Source organism: Diospyros lotus, unplaced genomic scaffold, assembly GCF_014633365.1.
Source record: "Diospyros lotus cultivar Yz01 unplaced genomic scaffold, ASM1463336v1 superscaf1, whole genome shotgun sequence".
Classification (NCBI taxonomy): Eukaryota; Viridiplantae; Streptophyta; class Magnoliopsida; order Ericales; family Ebenaceae; genus Diospyros; species Diospyros lotus.
The window spans coordinates 5,481,141-5,500,861 of NW_026267104.1; the positions used below are offsets into that span (position 1 = coordinate 5,481,141).

Sequence of the window (19,721 nt, forward strand, 5' to 3'; positions counted from 1 at the left end):
TGTTAATAATACTCGGGTATCCCACTGGTCTTGCACCTCTAGAGCAGTCTACTTAATTGGTTGATTCATAGATAAAAGTACCAATCTTAAGATAGAATTAGAAGATTTCCAAATGAAATTTCAAATTCTGGAAACTCAGATGAACAAACTTATGTTTACATGAAAGAACCAGAAACCCCACAAAGAAATTACAGATACCCAAAAAAGAAATACCAAGGATACACCAAAAATAAAAAAGTAATTATAGAAATGTACTTAGAAGAAGTAAGCAATAAGGGAAACCATGGATGCAACTATTGCTGGAGCAGACAAAGCCAACCCTGCACTCTCCATGGAAGGTGATGGTGCAATGCTTCCAGCCTCTTCAAATGTAGCAGCTTCTCCAAATGCAGCAAAAGCCATGAGAGCCACAATGTAGATGCTGGAAACCATGGCCAACTTGCTACCCTCCATTTCTCAGTTGGCTCTCTCAAGTGGTTGTTGAATGGGGAGGAAGAAAAGTTTTCTTTCTTGAGGCTTTGTGTCGAGTTGAATCGAGCTTCTTTGTTGTGCTTGAATTCAGACCCAGAAGGGGGGAGGAACTTATAGTGTGGATGAGGAATCTGCCAGCTACTATGTGTTGCTTTAACTGCAAACAAAATCATTTCAGGGTGGTGGTGTATCAAAACAATGCTGTTTCTCTCTCCACAGTTCATTCACTGTACAGGTTGGGATGAATTATATAAAATAGCAAAGTTATGATTGGGGGAAGGGAGGGCAGCCTTTCCAGGCTAGTTTTATGGGGACTCTTCAAACATTAATCTCCCAGCACATGATGTTTTTAATTTACATATTATTTATTCTGTGTCAACCTGTGTTTTAACTTAAGCGAACAGACAGAAATTGGTATTCATATTTATATGTGGGGTTTATTTTTAAAGAGATTTAAACTCTTAATTATAGAAACAAAATATTCCAATGTTTTACTAATCCGAGTCTTGGGATCGTTCTTTGTAGTGTTTTGATGTTGGAAAAAATGTTGATTGCCTTCTTTGATGGCCATGTGGGTGGGTGGCAGATTGAAAAATTTTGGAGGGATTTAGTAATGAGTTTGTACCAACAACAATTGGTGATGATGTGCCCGGTCCCGTTTGGTAATAGACCATAAAAGCAAGTATTGGATTAGTGGTGAAGATGGACAGACCATGTTAATGTTAATGATGGATTTATCATTCAAAAATTTGAGGGATGGACTACTCTCGAGATTAGAACATGATGTATTATTGATGTATTATTAATAAACTATTAATTTCTTTAAATTAGACCGAAATGAACAACTCCTCATCTCGATTTTTCTCAATCATTGTAATAGCACTGGCCACTGGGCCTTTTTTCACATTATTATCTTTTCGATACAACTGTGTTAACATCCGGGACTCCGTGGCCCAATGGATAAGGCGCTGGTCTACGGAACCAGAGATTCTGGGTTCGATCCCCAGCGGAGTCGACCGACTGAGGCTTCGGTTTTGGTCATTTTTTATCCTTTGTGATTTATAAAAAGGATTTTCTTTCAAAATTAATATCATTTTTTAAATAAAATTTCAAACCACTAATACTCTCAAATTATTTTTCAAAATTTTATTGAACTTCTAATTCTAAGTCTGCTTAAAAAGTCTGGTTCAATTGGACGACTGGGTTGTGATTCTTGAATAGGCAACATTCGGTATAAGTTAATAATTTGAAATTTAATTTGACTTAGGCTTGTATTTTAGGATTAACTTATAAAAACTTATATCAACAATGTTAAATAAAATAAGTAAGGGGTATTAGTATAATTAACTTTAAATACTTATATATATATATATATACTCTTGTATTGTACACTTGGTGAAATACATAGATTATTTTATTTCCATAACATGATATCAGAGCCATAAACCCTAATCCAACCCTAGACCCAGCCACCACTGTCGCTGTCGCCGATCACATGGCCATATCTCAGATCGTGTGGCAAGATCTCGCGCACCCAGATCGTGCTGCCTAGATTCGTCGTCGCCCAGATCACATAGTTGTCGCCCAAATCCGCCGTCACCTAGCTCGCATGGCCCAAATTGTGCCCAAATCTTACGGCCTCTTCTTCTTTAGGCCAGTAGGCCCCAGCTTTCACGGCAGTTTCTTTGATCTCCAGTCGTCGTCGCCTTGCCAGTCCAAATCTGACGTCGATTTTCAGATCAGGCTGCTCTTGCTTAGATCCAACCACTGTTGTTCCAGATTTGTTCTTTTTTCTCTTCGATTGTGTAACCTGCTCCAGATCTGTTGCTCTTTCCACATCATGTCTTCATCACCAGCACACTCTTCATCCACAAACCACTCCACCATGTCCACATCTATAACTATTCCCTATTTTTTGGGCACACCACTTATTACCACGGAGAAATTGAGTGGACAGAATTATTCCGCTTGGTCATCTGCAGTTGAAATTTAGTTTCTTGGACATGGTCTTGAGAATCATTTATCAAAAACTATTTCAATTGTTCCTGAAGTAGATCAACCTCTTTGGTGGAAAATGGATGCATAGTTACTGAGTTTACTATGGTAGACTATTGAGCCGACCTTGATGTCAATATTTTAACCTCTTCAGGAGTGTAGTGCTCTATGGACTCAGGCTCGTGAGTTGTATACAAGTGACATCACTCGTATTTATGATGTGATTGGTGCTTTATTCAATCTACGACAGTTTGATTTGGATATAACCACATATTTGGGTAAGTTCCAAGCTTCTATTACTGATTTTAACGAATTGATGCCATTTGATACAGATATCAAGAAACAAAAGCAACATCATGATCACATGTTTATTATCCTCTGTCTTCATGGAATTCGACCGAAACTCGAATCCGTTAAGACACAGATTCTCGGCAGTGCTTCTTTTTCACTTTTGACAAAGGTATTTGCCAGGTTACTTAGAGCCTCTTATGTTACTGCTAGTCGTGGTGTATCCGTACTTGGAGATCACTCTGCCCTTGTTACGACCCCGACTGATCGTGGTCGTCGTTGGGGTGATGGTTATCATCGGCCCCAGTGCTCCTATTGTAATCGTCTTAGTCATACTAAAGAGACTTGTTATCTCCTACATAGTCGTCCATCTCAGGCAACCAGTACTGCTAACATGGTTGTTGGTATTTCAAAGGATTAGGCTATCACACCTAGTGATTCCTCACCAGTGACTATCTCCTAGGGAGAGTATGCTCAGTTCCTTCAGTTCCGGGTAGCATAACAGGCTACTTCATCTGTCATGTCCCTATCTGACACCAGTAACCTTACTGCCTGTTTTACTAAGTCCTCATCTTTTCTTGGCCCATGAATCTTTGACTCCGGTGCCACTAATCACATGTCTGGTAATCGTTCTCTCTTATCTCATATTCAAACTCTACAGTCTCTACCTCCTATTACATTGGCTTATGGCTCTCAAGCCTCAGTCACGGGTATTGGCACAACATCACCTCTCTCTACTTTACCATTGTCATATGTTTTCCACTTACCATAATGTTCCTTTAATTTGCTGTCAGTCAACTCACTCGTAATCTTAATTGCTTTATAGCTTTTTTGTCTGATTATGTTATTATGCAGGATAAGAGGACCGAACAGACGATTGGCACGGGGCTTGAGTCTCATGGCCTCTATTATCTATCTTCCCCTGCTTCCTCAGTGGCGTGCACGACGACTACTTCCCCACTATAGGTCCATTGTTGGTTGGGGCACCCATCTCTTCCCAATCTTAAGAAGATGGTTCCTAGTCTCTCTCGTATTTCTTCCTTAGAGTGTGAGTCTTGTTAACTTGGGAAACATAGTCGTAGTTCTTTCCCAAGTACAATCAATAAACATGTTAGTTCTCTTTTTTTAGTAGTCCATTCAGATGTATGGGGTCCTAATCGTGTCAGTTCAAAAGACGATTTTTGATATTTTGTAATATTTATTGATGATTTCTCTTACACTACACGGCTATATTTAATGAAAACGCGTTCAGAATTATTTTCAGTATTCACTATATTTTGTGCTGAAATTAAAACTCAATTTAATTTGCCTATCTGTGTTCTTTATAGTGATAATACTCTTAAATATTTGTATCTCCCATTTAAATCTTATATGGCATCTCATGGGATTCTTCACCAAACTTTGTGTCCTGGAACTCCACAATAAAATAGGGTGGCTGAACGCAAGAATCGTCATTTAATTGAGACAGCCCGCACGCTCCTTCTTCATATGCATGTTCCGATTCAATTTTGGGATGATGCTATTTTAACTGCATGTTACTTAATTAACCGCATGCCATCTTCTATCCTTAATGACCAAATTCCTGATTATGTTCTTTTTCCTCGAATTCACTTATATTCTCTTCCCCATCGTATCTTTGGGAGTACTTGCTTTGTTCATCATCTTGCCCCAAGTCGTGATAAGCTATCCGCTCGTTCCATCAAATATGTCTTTCTAGGTTATTCTTGCGTTCAGAAGGGGTATCGTTACTACTCTCCTCAATTAACTCGATATTTTGTTTCAGCAGATGTTACTTTTTTTGAGACATCTTCTTATTTTCGCTCTTCGTTTGAGATCCCCAAGTCAGTGTCTGTTGGCTTACCTTTGCTTGTTTCTTTTCTTGACCTTTCATCATCTCTATCTCCACTGCGCTTTACCTCTCACCTTGATTGCCTTGATCTTTAGGTCTATCAACGACGTCCACAACTTGTGACCCAACCATCACCGTCTGCCGTCGCTAGTCCGAGGGAGCCATCTCCTAACTCATCTTCTGTGCCGATTGGTTCTTTCTCATTTGGTTCGTCGCCTTCGGCTTCTGATCTTGACTTACCTATTGCTTTTCATGAAGGTACTTATCATTGCACCACTTTCCATCCCATTTCACATTTTGTTAGCTATGATTCTTTGTCCCCTGAATATTCTATTTTTGTTTCATCTTTATCTTATGTTTCTCTACCTAAATCTATTCCTGAAGCTCTTTCCCATCCAGGGTGGCGGGCTGCTATGGTTGAAGAAATATCTGCTTTACATTCCACCGGGACTTGGTATTTCTTCCCAAGGGTAAGTCTATTGTTGGTTGTCGTTGGGTTTACGCTGTTAAAGTTGGCCCTGATGGACAGATTGATCGTCTTAAGACTCGGCTTGTTACCAAAGGCTACACTCAGGTTTTTGGTCTTGATTATGGCAATATATTTTCTCATGTTGCTAAGATTTCCTTTGTTCGCATTTTCTTATCCCTTGCTCCTATGTTTCACTGACATTTTCATCAATTGGACATAAAAAATGCCTTCCTTCATGGCGATTTACAGGAAGAGGTGTATATGGAGCAACCTCCTGGTTTTGTTGCTTAGGGGGAGTCTGGGCTGGTGTGTCACCTTCAAAAATCTTTATACGGTTTAAAACAGTCTCCTCAAGCTTAGTTTGGTCGATTCAGTTAAGCTATTCTTGAGTTTGGGTTAACTCGGAGTGATGCTGATCATTCTGTGTTTTATTCTCTCAATTGGCCCGCCACATTCTTCTAGTGGTATATGTTGATAATATAATACTTACAAGGGATGATAATGTTGGTATCACTGAATTGAAGGAACATCTTCACCAATAGTTTTAGACTAAAGATTTGGGTCATTTGAAATATTTTTTGAGCATTGAGGTAGCTCAGTCAAAACAAGGCATCTATATTTCTCAAATGTCTTAGATATGTTAGAGGAGACATGATTACTTAGATGTAAGCCCACAATGCCCCTATGGATCCAAATATATGGCTGTTACCGAGACAGAGGGAGCCTTTCTCTGATCCTGGGTGCTATTGTCGACTAGTTGGGAAACTTAATTACCTCATAGTCACTTGTCCTGATATTTCATTTATTGTAAGTGTGGTAAGTCAGTTCTTGGATTCACCTTGTGACTGCCATTGGAATACAATGATTCGTATTCTTCACATATTAAGATTGCCCCTGGTCGGGGTGTATTGTATCAAAATTATGGGCACAGTCAAATTTTGGGATATACGAATGTTGATTGGGCAAAATCACCTGGTGATAGGTGGTCCATATTTGGATACTGTGCATTTGTGAGTGGAAATTTAGTCTCTTGAAAAAGTAAGAAGCAAACTATTGTCGCCAGATCTAGTGCAAAAACTGAATATAAGGCAATGGTCATAACAACATGTGAGCTAGTTTGGTTGAAACAATTAATTGAAGAGTTAAGAATTACACAGATTAAGTCTATGCAATTAGTTTGTGACAATCAATCTACAATGCATATTGCTTCTAATCTTGTGTTTCACAAGAGAACCAAACATATTGAAATTGATTGTTATTTTGTTAGAGAAAATGTGCTCTCTAAGGAGATAATTACAACATATGTGAATTCCAACAATCAATTGGTCAATTTATTCACTAAATCACTTAAAGATTCTTGTGTAAATTATATTTGTACTAAGCTGGGCATGCTCAATATACATGCTACAGCTTGAGAGGGAGTGTTAAATAAAATAAATAAGGGATATTAGTGTAATTAATTTTAAATATTTATATATATATATATATATACTCTTGTATTGTACACTTGGTAAAATACCTAAATTATTTTATTCCCATAACAAGCAGCAAATTAAAGCCAGACAGCCTGCAGGGTTTTCCTAATTATCTATTGCAGGATGAAGAAATGGTAGTTTACATAAGAGCAAAAAACTGCCAATCTTAAAGCAGAAAACAGAAATTCCTGTGCAGGTAGGTGCCAAGAGTTGGGCAAGATGCGAATATTATTAAAATGTTGTGTTTTTGTACTATTCTTGCAACCCAAAAGGCATAAATGAATTCTGAGTGAGCCTTTCCAAGTACAATGGAGGTGATGACTATCAGAGGCTCAGAGCTTCCATAAAAGCAAGGTGCAGCGAATTGTACAACTAAGCAAGTCCCTGTGATTCAGTCAACTGAGAGGACAATCAAGTCCTATTCCTCCCATCCCAAAGCACTAGTAATGGCTTCCGATCAGACATGATGCATTTTTGCAGCTTCAAGTTCCATACCCAGTGAATTTGGAAAGGCTTTGAATCTCCTGGCCACAATCTTCCTCAGGTGCAGGAATGGCTCTCCTCAAACCACCACCAGCTATAAGAAATTAGTCCGCGGTATGATTCAGGGCATCCACCTGACCACATATATTTTGTCATGAAACCCCTTATTATGTACATAAATGAACAAACAAGAAAAGAGATTGACGTAAAAGACCACCACACACACGTATATATATTCAGATGGAGTCACTTCTGTAACACTATGCAACCTATGAATGGACATGATCAATGAGGGCAAGAGAACACAGAAGATTATTAACTTGCGGACAGAATAGTATTCTTACAAAGAATGTTGGGTTATCACCATTACGAGTCACATTGGATTGATTTTATTAGCCTTCAATTTCTCTAGCTGCTTCCGAAGATACGCCTGTTTTAGTTTCTCCCGTCGAGCTACAGCCTGCTCTTGCCTCCGTAATTTGAGTTCAGACACTTTTTCCCTTGCCCAATTTGCTTCTTCATGAACTTCCCTGAGGGAAACAATAAGCAAAACAATTAAACTAAAGTCAAATTTGCAGCATAGGACATCACTCTGACATACCAAAAGAAAAGATCAAGAAATGGAAAAGAAACAGCAGATAACCAACTCGCAATTATTACTGGAGAAAGAAAAAAAGATAAAAAGATGGCTTATAAAAATCCATGACAGATTGGAATCCTGGTTTCTGTTATCAGACATGCCTGTTCTTCTATAAACATATCTTAATCATTTTCCCCATTTATGGAGCAACTCCCTCCGCCTATTATCTTTCCTCTTTTTTGTTTGAATCACAGAGGGGAGGGTTGCTAGTCAACTGTTGAAAATATAGTTCATGTAACATTGCCAAGGAAAAACCATAGATTACCTCACGTAACGTTGCTTACCAAAAACCATAGATTACCTTACTAAACGTTTATGCTCCTCATTGTCTACTGTTGCAGCTGTACGGCCAAGGCCCATGGGTTGCGTATGAAGCAGCACTGAAGCATCATTGTCACCATCTTCATCTTCTGGAGATTCCATAGTAGAAATATCACGACCCTGAGGCTGCTCTGATTCTTCCTGCATTAGGCTTTTATGGAAAAAATCAACACAATACTTCTCCTTATCCTCCTCATCCGAGAGCTCACCCTTTCTTAACTTCTCATATATCTCAGCCTTTCTCTCTAGTGCTGCATAGCTAGCTGAGCCATCATTGACTGCTTTGAGCTCAAGTCTATCCCTGGAATTGCATCAGAAAGACATGATTAGTTCAAGTGGGCCAGAGAGCCACCTGAATTAGTATGCATAGCAAACAGTAGAAATGACCACAAGAGAAGATCCAGCGAGACAAAAACTTTCCAGCAACACATTATTTAGAAGAAATAAATTTAGAGTGATCAAGTGATCCATAGTAGGTTGAACCATTTGTATAATTTACACACACACACCCCCCCCTCCTTTTTTTTCAGTATGTTTTCTCATAGAGTGAAACAGATATTCTTGATCTTTACATTTATTAAACAAAGATTACTACATAGCAGATGATCTTTATCCTTCTTATTACGCCAAATTCATTCCCCATAAATGTTAATGTACTCTATGGGAGTTGGCCTTGGAGCAGTGTAGTGACCAAGGTCCAGTTACTCAAATCAGACCACAGACAACCTCTCTACAAGCCAGTAAGACCCTCACGACCCCAAGGATATAATAGTAGTTGTAGTTTAATGCATTTACTGCATTGTACTTTACTGTAGCTATTCATATTGTACCTTTCAGTTTACAACCAACTGAAAGATAGAACAGCCTATAAATAGGCTAGATCAGTTAGAGAATAGGGTCGTTGAATGATAAACTGAATTCAAGTCTTCTCTCTCCACAATTCTCTCCCTGAGTTCTCTCTATCTATTCTCCCTCTCAGTTCTTTCTCTCTGATTTCTCTCTATCCTGTCTGAATTCTCCATCTGTTCTTCTGAATTCTCCCTCCCTCAATTTCTACCAATTTCCACTCAAAACCCTAGGTTAAAGCTAGGTTCCTGACATTTGGAATCAGAACCGATTGATTATTGGCTGTGATTCTAGAAATTCTTAGCAGCTGATCAAGGTTTGAATTTTGAAGGTGAAGCAGGCCAACAGTTCTTGGCTGTGATTCTGACAATTCTCGGCTGTTAATGGAGACAGATCCAATTGATTCTCTGAATTCACTGGAGAATGAGGTGAATTCCAATGATTTAGGCGAGTACTGGAAGCAGTTCAGAGGTGAATTCCAATGATTCCAGGCTGATTGATCTCACGGAGGCAGTCTATTAGGAGTCCTTTCTTTAAATTTTTGCTAGTTGTGATCTTCAATTATATGTTTATCATTTCTGCTGTAACCGTAGTGTGCTAGAGATCTAGTAGAATGTGTTAGAATCAGAGTTTGTTATGCGGTTATGGGTGAGGGCCCACCTGTCAGGGGAATCTACCCCTCCAACGGCCTTACAAATATGCCTATGGTGCAATCGGGAAAGGCATGCATGAAAATCAAGAGATTCTGCTTCTCTCATCTACTCGTTCTCTAGTTCTCTCTATGTCTATCTCTCTCTATTCTCTATTCTCTTGATTCTTCCTTACTGTCGACTCCATTCCCAAGTGGAGGACCGAATCTCCCTACCAATCCCCATCGGATTAGTAGGAGGGCGGGGCAGTCACAACCGGGTTGTGACAATTGATCTAGGTGATCCTTAGCAATTAATCTAGAGCAGCCGATCCTAAGTTGCTGACTTGCGATTCTTACTGAAGGTGAGCAGAGGCAAATTTTCAAAGAGTTTGAACTGTGGAGAAGGCAGAAGGCATTTACATGAAGCAATTGGAGAAACAATTGAGTTGTGGAGAAACAATTTAGAATCTAAGAGATTTAAATTAAGTAGAAAGAAAACAGAATATATGGAATTCAAATTTAGTAAAAATGCAAGAGTGGATGATGTTATAATAAAATTAGAAGACCAAATCTTACAAAGAAAAGACCATTTTCGATATTTGGGATCAGTGATTCAAAAAGATGGAGAAATCTACGAGGATGTCGCACATAGAATTAAGGCAGGTTGGCTAAAATGGAGAAATGCATCGGGGGTGTTATGTGATGGTAAAATCCCATTAAAATTGAAAGGAAAATTTTATAGGACAGCTATAAGACCAGTCTTGCTATATGGCTCAGAATGTTGGGCAGTCAAATACCAGCATGAGCAAAAGACGAGTGTAGCGGAGATGAGGATGTTAAGATGGATGTGCGGACATACAAGAAAGGATAAAATTAGAAATGAAATTATTCGTAATAAGGTAGGAGTAGTGCCAATCGAGGAGAAGATGAGAGAGACTAGACTAAGATGGTTTGGTCATGTGAGAAGGAGACTAAGAGACGCTCCTGTGAGGAGAGTTGATGAAATGGAACAATTAGTAACAAAAAGAGGTAGAGGTAGACCCAAGAAGACTTTGGGAGAGACATTAAAATTTGATATGAAATATATGGATCTAAATGAGGATATGACAAAAGACAGAAATACATGGAAATCTAGAATTCATGTAGCCGACCCCACATAGTGGGATAAAGGCTGGATATGTTGTTGTTGTTGTGTAATTGGAGAATATGGCAACCAGAGAATCTGAGCACACCTTGGAAAGAAATGTATAGATAATTGACAGAACATTTACAGAAGGATTTGCTATTATCAATCAAAAGCTGGACAAAATCATGATTATGATAGACAAACAGTATCAGGTTAGTCTTCCAGTTGAATTACTTTCTAGAGAATATTCTGATCCAATTATTCAAAGAAGGGTCCAGGATTTTCAAAAAGTAAATCTAAAGGAACAACCTGATTCCTTAATAAAAGAAGTTTCTGAAGAAGATGCTCAAGATGACTATCTCAGAAGTTTTGATCATAAGATGATTGATTCAGACAATCAATCGTTAGGATTGAATGAAGTTATAATAGAGTTCCTTGAGATTGAGCAATTCGGACCAGAACAATCTTATATCGACTCTAAGGAAACTGATCATAAGGCTAATGAGGTCCTCATACTAGGAATTTTGGACCTTTGGACTCCAGAAAATCATTACAGGAGGTTTAAATCTGGATATGGGGGACATGTTTTAGCCATTGAGGAACCTGTGGAGCATTCTCGTCTCTTCATATACAATCAGAATGCCAAAAAAGGAATAGCAGTTGCAGGAAAAGTCACTGCGACACCATTGGAGGAGAAATTTGTCGAAAATGAACCTTTGGTGCACGCAAGGAAGCAGGAAGCAACAGATGCTTTTAAAGCACTGTTGGAGTCCGTAAGTGTTGAGTCCAATTGGACATGGGAGCAGACAATGCGAGTAATCATCAAGGACAAGAGGTATGGTGCTTTAAGAACTTTTGGTGAGCATAAACAGGAATTCAACGAATACCTGGACCAGAGAAAGAAGCTGGAGACTGAAGAAAGGCGTAATGACTGCATGAAGATCAAAGAAATCACTGGAACTTCTGTTAGGAGGAAAGCAAACAGATTTTTTAGGAGAACTCAGAATACCGATCATTTGGAAAGGGTAAAAGAAAAAGAGGAAAAAGAGAAGAAGTCCAGAAGGAAAAAGAAAAAGGGGAAAAAGAAACGAGAAAGGAACAAGATAAGGTGAAGGATGAACCAGATAGTGAAAACAGGGATTTGATGAAGACACGACAGCGCAGTTGTTGAATTTCTTGGGGATAAGGAATCTTTCAACGAGGGGGGATTGTCACGACTTCAAGGATATAACAGTAAATATAATAGTAGTTGAAGTTCAATGCATTTACTGTGTTGTACTTTACTGTAGCTGTTCATATTGTATCTTTCAGTTTACAACTAACTGAAATGTAGAACAACCTATAAATAGACTAGATCAGTTAGAGAATAGGGTTGTTGAATGATAAACTGAATTCAAGTCCTCTCTCTACAATTCTCTCCCTGAATTCTCTGTCTATTCTCCCTCTCGGTTCTTTCTCCCTGATTTCTCTCTGTTCTGTCTGAATTCTCCTTCTCCTTCTCTCTCTCTCTCTCAACTTCTACCAATTTCCATTCAAAACCTAGGTTAAACCTAGGTTCCTGACACTTACCTAAAACACAGAGGCAGCAAAAGACTTGTATACTTTTTAAAGTTATATCTGTTAAGCATTACTGTACACAACATCTTTAGGCCTACAATTTTTTTTTCTTTTAACAAGTATTCCATGATTTCATGACACAAATGAAGATTCTATTCATCTATCTCCCCACCTTTAATCTGGGTAATGCATTTCCAATCAACTTATTTATATGGATGATAAGTCCCCCAAAAGTTGGAAGTTGCAACCCTTTACAAATTGTTATTCTCAGGTATCTGCTTGCTATCAAGTTCACCATATCTTTTCCACTTAATTTTTCTAAAACTAAACTTCATGACTTGTCTCTTGCCCAACTTAGAGCCTTGGGATCTTGTTTGGTTCTGTTTCCACTGTTTTATAAACCAAAAGTTCTAGAAACTTTCTAAGGCCTTTATTTTCATGTAGTTTTCATTTTCATATGGTAATTATTTTTTAAATTAGTGAGAACAACATTTTGCTTTGACCTAAAATAATGGTGTTGGGATCAATCCATGAAAAAGTTTTCCAGAACCAATTCATCAAATCCATTTTCTTAAGTTTATCTAGTTCAAAATAGAAAACAGTTTCTAGAACTACAACGAGATAGGCTCTTGGGTAAAGCCCCTCTCCACAGGTTCAGAATTAATTCTTGCTCTAGTTTTGCCATCAAAGTAAAATGTCACCAAATACAAATACCACAAGATCATCCCATTTGGATACACTCGGTCAACTATCAACTGCTAGACCCAACATCTAAGCATCAACAGCTAATTCCCCAACAGAATAAATAGGCAAGCCCTTAACCCTGACACACAAATTATTACTATGCGCCACTAATCAGCTACTTATATGCACATAATCATTCTATCAACATTTTATGTACGGGCAATAAATTGTAACTACCATAGTCGATTTTCTTGTTTTATAATTTGACCCGGCAAATAGAAACAAGTTTTCAATTCTGTAGTGGTTCAAGAAGTTACATTTCGGAATGAAGTTGGAAGAGACGGTTTCATAGGTTACTCAAGAGTTGATCAATTAATCTTCTGGTTGCTTATGGACTTGGTAGCTGTCATAAAATGACGATCAATCTTTTCACAGAACTGCTACTTTATCATGATATAAACACGCCTAATATTGTGTGCTACCCTTTCAACTATTATATTGATATTAAGCGCGATACCAACATCATTATGTTGACGTGAGAATCATTAACTGGTGTAATTCCTTATCGTGCATTAATTGGAACTAACATCTGAGGAGATCTTACTAGAAACAATTTTTGGATTGAAGAATAGGCAATTCTCTCGAGCCTTTTGTTAACCTAATTTCTAGATTTTATTCAGAACCTTCCTTGAACCAATTGCCTATACGATGGGCGGTCCCTTAAAAACCCTAATTCTGACGAGGAATAATTGAGAGAACAAAAAGAGAGAGGAAGCGAAGCGGAGGCGTACTTGAAAGCCCGGGCGTCGACGCCGGAGTTCTTGAGAGAGAGGGGATCGCGGGGAGCGATCGTCTTCTTGGCGCGGTGATAGTCGGCGGAGGCGGAGGGCAGTTGGTCCTTGGAGCGCTTGGACTCTTCCTGAGACTTGTAGAGCTGGGCCTTGAGATCGAGGATAGAAGAGGGGCCGACGCCGGCGATGGCGCGGTGCTTCTTGGGCATGATGGACGACTCTGTCAGCCATCCCAACGACTCCACCACCACCCTCTTCTTCTTCTTCTCTCCCTCCTCTTCCCCCATTCTATCTCTCTCTCTCTCTCTCTCTCTCTCTCTAGATGACAGAATTTGAATTGCGTGTGATCGTAATAAGTTATTCCTCTTCACCAAGTTATTGATGAAGATCACAAGGAGCACTACAATTTGGGTTTATATTGAACTTGCAGAAGGAAAAGGAAAAGGAAAAGGAAAAGAATGAATGCTCAGCCCTAGCCCTAGGGTATCCTAACGACGGAAAAATAAAAGAGAAGGTGAATTGAAAAGATGGATTTTTAATTTCATAAAATAAATACAATAATGGAGTAAGACTTTTTTTCTTTTTTATTATTATTCATAAGATATCTCCCACCTTTTCTCTTACAAATTTCTTTTTTCTTTTCTATGAATCGTTGTTGATTTTCAGATTTTTGTCTCAAAAAAAATTAAGAAGGCTTATGATAGAATTTGGTAAACTAATATAATATAATATAAAAATATAATTATTAAATATATGTGAGTCAAGTTCGGATGAAGATTGCTACATCTATCACCCTATTTATATGTATTTTTTTATTTTATTTTTTTATCTATTCCCACGTTGAAGCCCGCAAAAATTGAATCCCTAGTCAATGACAAGTTTTTGATTCAAAACCTGATCTCTTTTGGCAGGCAAGGGCAAGGGCAAGAAGAGAGAATCCACCACTGAAATAAAAATAGGTTTTAACATCAGATTCAAATACAGATACATGCTGAAGGAATCTCGCAGATTCTTCAGGTCACAATGGATGCATTCTAGTGCCAATTCAAAAGACAGACAAAAATGTTCATAAACCACCCACACTTCAAAATAATCTACTCTTCTACTGGACTGGACCAGCTCTGCGCGGCTCAACTAATACCATCTTCCTAATTGCTAAATGCAGCTGCACAGAGGCAGCTGCTAGGCCAGCTTAGTGTCGCTTATTTCCTGTTGCGGCTTCCCAGGACTTCAAAATGTGGTTGACAATTTCTTCCACTCCAACCCCATGTTTCACCTGTCAGTGCATAGCTTCAATTATTACCAATGTGAAATCGCGACAAAATATAGTGAATGTGCAAAATTAAGGGCCAATGTATCCATATTCTTGATTTTATCCATTATTGATGACAGACCAAAGAGAGCTTCTTGCCCCAGACAACACAAGAATCATGAAGTGGAACGTCCTATCACTATGAACGACATAGCATGATTTGTTCTAGACTTGTAGTAAAAACATGCTATTTGCCCAAAAGTTGCATCTGAAACAAGGGAAAACAATGCCTATGAACTTCAAAATTGGAAGTTACATTGACTGTCAACATTGGAGCAAAAAGACGGATATCAAGTTATCAACTACTGAGCAACAAAAGCACTATGCTCAGCGTACCTGAGCAAAAACAAATGGCCCCCCATCCCTCATCCGTAGTGCATCCCGCTCCATCACTGCCAGATCAGCTCCGACTGCTGGTGCAAGGTCAGTCTTGTTTATCACCTACAGTCGAACAACCCACTTGCATCAGATCTTCTGACATTATCTTTATTCTGTGAAATTTGTCAAAAGAACAATAGACATGGTGGTACAATCACATACAAGAAGATCAGCTTGCGTAATCCCTGGGCCTCCTTTTCGAGGTATCTTATCACCACCAGATACGTCAATAATATAGATGATATAGTCAGCTAGTTCCCTGCTGAAGTTGGCAGCCAAATTATCTGCGTACAACCATTTAAATAAATCAGATTTACCTTAACTGAAAACATTTTCAAAGGCAAGGCTTTCCAAGATCATCATGGCAATTATGGACATGACTAACTATAAGAAATCGTCTGCTTCTGCAGAAGCCCAAGTGAGAAAAGGCACAACCTTTTAAACATTACCTCCCCCAGATTCACAGAGAAGTATATCTGCTTTGTACAGGTTAGAGAGCTCCTCGAGAGGGCCAAGATTTATGCTGATGTCCTCACGAATGGCAGCATGTGGACAGCCACCAGTTTCCACAGCACGTATCCTTTCCTCGGGAAGTGCACCATTCTTCACCAAGAATTCACCATCCTCCTTTGTAAATATATCATTCGTCACCTGAAACCACCCCATGAGATTTGCAATTAACTTTTTCGATTTATATCCATCAAGTCAAACTTCAGTACTTCGAGACTGTGACCAAAGGAACAAGTGTAGAAAAGATCTAGGTTATTAGAAAGCCAGTCTAAAATTGTTTCCAAAATCCATAATTGACAACATGCACAACAAAGTGGGTAAATCTTTACTCTGGTATTTAGAAGCTTTTTTCCTGAAACAAGGTCATCTACATGTTGGCAACAGAAATGTATCCTATTCTATAGAGCTTGTCACATATTTGGATGGACAATAAGTAGAAATGTCTCAAAAAATAGCTTACTAATTGGTTTTGATGAGCTCACTTGCAGAAACAGATTTATGGAAGGAAGTACATATACAAACAGCATAAGAGAAGCACTGTTGACTTAATCTTCCATGAGGAAATTCTGTCCATATAATTGAAATATCTTGTAGGAAAGTGATATATTCTTTTGTTTAGCAAATAGAAAATTGACTTCAATGTAGTCTTACTCCCGCGCATAGGGATGGGCTTTCAGCAGAGATGCGGCAGAAGCCTGATTGCTAGCACCAGGTTTGGAACTTTATAGCTCACCAGTATTCTTCTGATTAAGAAGATAATAGTCAATGTTGTAATAGATGGTGACATCTGAATGAGCTGAAAATGCAGTATCTGAACTGCTTATAATAAATGCACTATATCAAAGATTCCCACAAGGTTCAGTGTGCCAAAATAAGCCCAGGACATCTAAACCCTAATTAGGATATGATTGCAGAGTGCTAGAAAAAGAAGTTTTCACAGGACCAGAGCACCAAAAGGCAGTGTTTTACCAATGAAAGTGAAGTTTTTCATTCTTCTTTATATACATCCATATATATCCCTTTTTGTTCCATCATGGAAAAAAAGGAATGGCAATTTCATCTCTAGAGATGTTTGGCATCACCAGGAGATAGAAATGCAGAAATCCACCAAAGTCATATTAATCAGGCGGGTAAGACTAAGGAAAAATCTCTTGAAAAATCAAAATTAACGCACCTAGTCAGATAAGCCATCTTAATATAGTATAAATGTCTAGGGGAAAAAAAAAGTTCTTCAATTGGGCATGCACCAAACCTTGGAGAGGATATAAAGCAAAAGGAAGCATAATTGAAAACATCAAGCTATCTTCTTTCAAATTGAGTGTGAAGAACATAACCATTGAAATGGGAAAGGCAGCTTTAGATAATGAAGAGGTCAAATAGAGCACGATTGTAACACTTGTGAAGGTTAACCTGCAACTTACAAAAGCTGTCCAGAGGAATGCTGTTTCCTTGTTAGACACTTTGGTGTTTATGAATTCATTTACTAAGGTCTTACACAGTCCTGGTATTACTCTGTCAACAACACTGCTAAGGAGCAGCTTTAGAAGTTCCACAACAACTTCAATACACCAAAAGATATATCTGCTTTATCGTTTTGGAAGTTGAGGACATAAGAAGGCTAGTGGTTAAGTTGAGTATAAAGGTAAAAGATTTGTAATTACAAAATAATGACAAATTAAATAAAAAATTCTCAAGTTCAAAGTATTATCAGTTTAGTTTCTTGGATGCATATAATTCATGCAAAATCAAATTCATAAATATTGAATGGATGTACTCATGACACCTACTGCAGCAAGACTGTACTTGTCCCTCAAGGATCGACATAAAGCCAGCATTAGGGCCGTTTTTCTGTGAAGGGAAAAAACAGAAAGATATCCATTAGTAGCAAATAGCAATTCCATACAAAGCAATATATACTGGGAAATGATATAATGCACCCATACATCAGACTATATGAGAATGATGAGCCTACTTGTAGCTACATAATTAGAAGTATTCTGTAGTGCTAAGTTTGGAAAAAGTAATAAAAATGGATGTTGTTATGCACATGCAAAAATGCATATACATAAGCAATATTATGTTATTTTCCTTTTCCTTTCCATAAAAAGTCCTTGTTCCAAACATAGCCTAAATGTAGATCTTTTTACTGTCTTTAATTGCTTATATATTTAAATTTTTCATAAAATTATAAATAGACTTGGATCCAGACAAAGCATAAGAAGATCCAAGCCTATAAACTAAGCAAAAGTATTCGAAGCTCAGAACCCAACTTGTAGCAAATTGACAGCAAAGAACCTGAAATTCACCCAAAATAACACATAAATAAGGATAAGAAGAGGTAGTTTTCCTTAAAATATAACAGAAACCAATTTGAAAATTAATCTCTACTCCAGCCATCCACGAGCTTAAAACTTAATGATCAAAATCTAAAGATTTAGAACCTTACGAAATACCGTGACAGTAAAGAGGGTCCAAAAAACAAAGTGAATATGCCAACAAAACCTGTTCCCCATCACCATCTAGCCCAGATCTAATTTATACTTTCAAACAAGTCCTTATCATCAACTGCACTTCATCATCTAGACCCCAATCTAGTATATAATACTAGCATCAAGGCAGCAAAGCTATGGAAACATGGATCAAGCACAACAAGCGAGCAAAGACATGACACTACAGAGTCAAGCAAAGGAAATGCTAAATAACACATTTGCCCCCAACATTATCTAACACTAACCAAATTCATACCAGCATCAAGGAACTAGCGAAGCATAGGGGAACTGCAGCAAGAACACAACTAGAAGTAGAAATGGATGGGAAAAGGGAAATACCCAGTCCCAACAGGTCCACCAATGCCAATAGTGAAGGCTCGTTCATTGAAGTTCCTGGAGAGAGGCGGAGCTCTTCTGCTGAAGTATCCAGGGGAGTAGATGGGTTCATGCGAGTGTGGCGCGAGTCCATCGTGGCTATGGTACACCCTCCCGTCTTTCCCCACCCACGACGTTGCAGATGAGTCACCCTGACCGTGAGAGTGGCTGCAAACGCTTTCAGCTGAGATTAAACCGAAACATATACAATGGAGCCCTAAATGTGAGCTTCAAGAATGAAGAAACCTTACTCATGGTCATGATGTTGATGGTGGTGATGATCATGATCGTGATCGTGATCGTGATCGTCGTGGTGATGATGGTGGTGGTGATCTTGGGATGCCATTGACGCTGGTCTTCGAGGTTGGAACAGTGAAGTGTTTTGAGAAGCAGATAGAGAAGGGGAGACGAGGAGGCGACGGATAAGGATAGGGGAAATTCTATCTGCAGGCTGCAGCAATGTATTTTGCCCTAGTCATATTTTACTAAAATTTAATGTCACTAAAATAATTTAAGATTAAAATCTTAGCCTTCTTTTACTTTTTAATTTTTAGTTTTAAGTTTTAAATTTATTTTTAATTTTTATTTTAATAATCTATTTTTAAAAAATTAAAAACATATTCTCTTTGTCATTTTAAAAAATGATTTCTCAAAACAGAAAATAAAGAAACGTATTTCTTTTGAAATTTTGAAAATATTTTTTTAATAATATTTTATTTAATAAATTTAATTATTCAATAAATTATAAATATTTAATGATAATATATTATTAAATATATATTTATATTTTAAAGTTAATGAATTTTGTAATATTTTTTCCATTACAATAATAAAATATAAATAAATAAATATGTTTTGAATTTAAAGTTTATTTTTTTATGAAAACACTTAAAATAACTTTTTGTTATTTTGAGTTTTCTTTGTAATTTTTTTGTATTTTTAAAAATAACAAAGAAAACGCATTTTCATTATTTTAAAAAATTAAAAATAATTTAAAAACAGTAAAGTAAAGATAACACAACCTTATTTTT

General features: G+C 37.8%; 2 protein-coding genes and 1 non-coding gene across 4 annotated transcripts; 1 reads left to right on the plus strand and 2 right to left on the minus strand.

Annotated features, from left to right (window-relative positions):
* Window positions 1–1,413: 1,413 nt before the first annotated feature.
* TRNAR-ACG (transfer RNA arginine (anticodon ACG)) lies at window positions 1,414–1,486 on the plus strand. The gene has a single exon. It is a non-coding gene; the product is annotated as a tRNA-Arg (tRNA).
* A 5,252-nt stretch (window positions 1,487–6,738) lies between these two features.
* LOC127792989 (uncharacterized protein At4g18257-like) lies at window positions 6,739–14,118 on the minus strand. 2 transcript variants are annotated; one of them, XM_052323710.1, is made up of 4 exons: window positions 13,627–14,118; window positions 7,972–8,292; window positions 7,395–7,560; window positions 6,739–7,164 (listed from the first exon to the last, which is right to left on the minus strand). In XM_052323710.1, the coding sequence occupies exons 1-3, from the start codon at window positions 13,911–13,913 to the stop codon at window positions 7,404–7,406; spliced, it is 765 nt and encodes a 254-aa protein (XP_052179670.1). In that variant the 5' UTR covers window positions 13,914–14,118; the 3' UTR covers window positions 6,739–7,164; window positions 7,395–7,403. The 2 variants fall into 2 exon arrangements, with proteins under 2 accessions (XP_052179670.1, XP_052179669.1); XM_052323709.1 differs by having other exon boundaries at window positions 7,375–7,560; window positions 13,627–14,116.
* Window positions 14,119–14,548: 430 nt separating this feature from the next.
* LOC127792988 (urease accessory protein G) lies at window positions 14,549–19,149 on the minus strand. The gene is made up of 7 exons (XM_052323708.1): window positions 18,942–19,149; window positions 18,655–18,858; window positions 17,614–17,674; window positions 15,766–15,967; window positions 15,479–15,600; window positions 15,275–15,379; window positions 14,549–14,902 (listed from the first exon to the last, which is right to left on the minus strand). Exons 1-7 carry the CDS (start codon window positions 19,034–19,036, stop codon window positions 14,819–14,821), a joined length of 873 nt encoding a protein of 290 aa, XP_052179668.1. The 5' UTR covers window positions 19,037–19,149; the 3' UTR covers window positions 14,549–14,818.
* Between the last annotated feature and the right edge of the window lie 572 nt (window positions 19,150–19,721).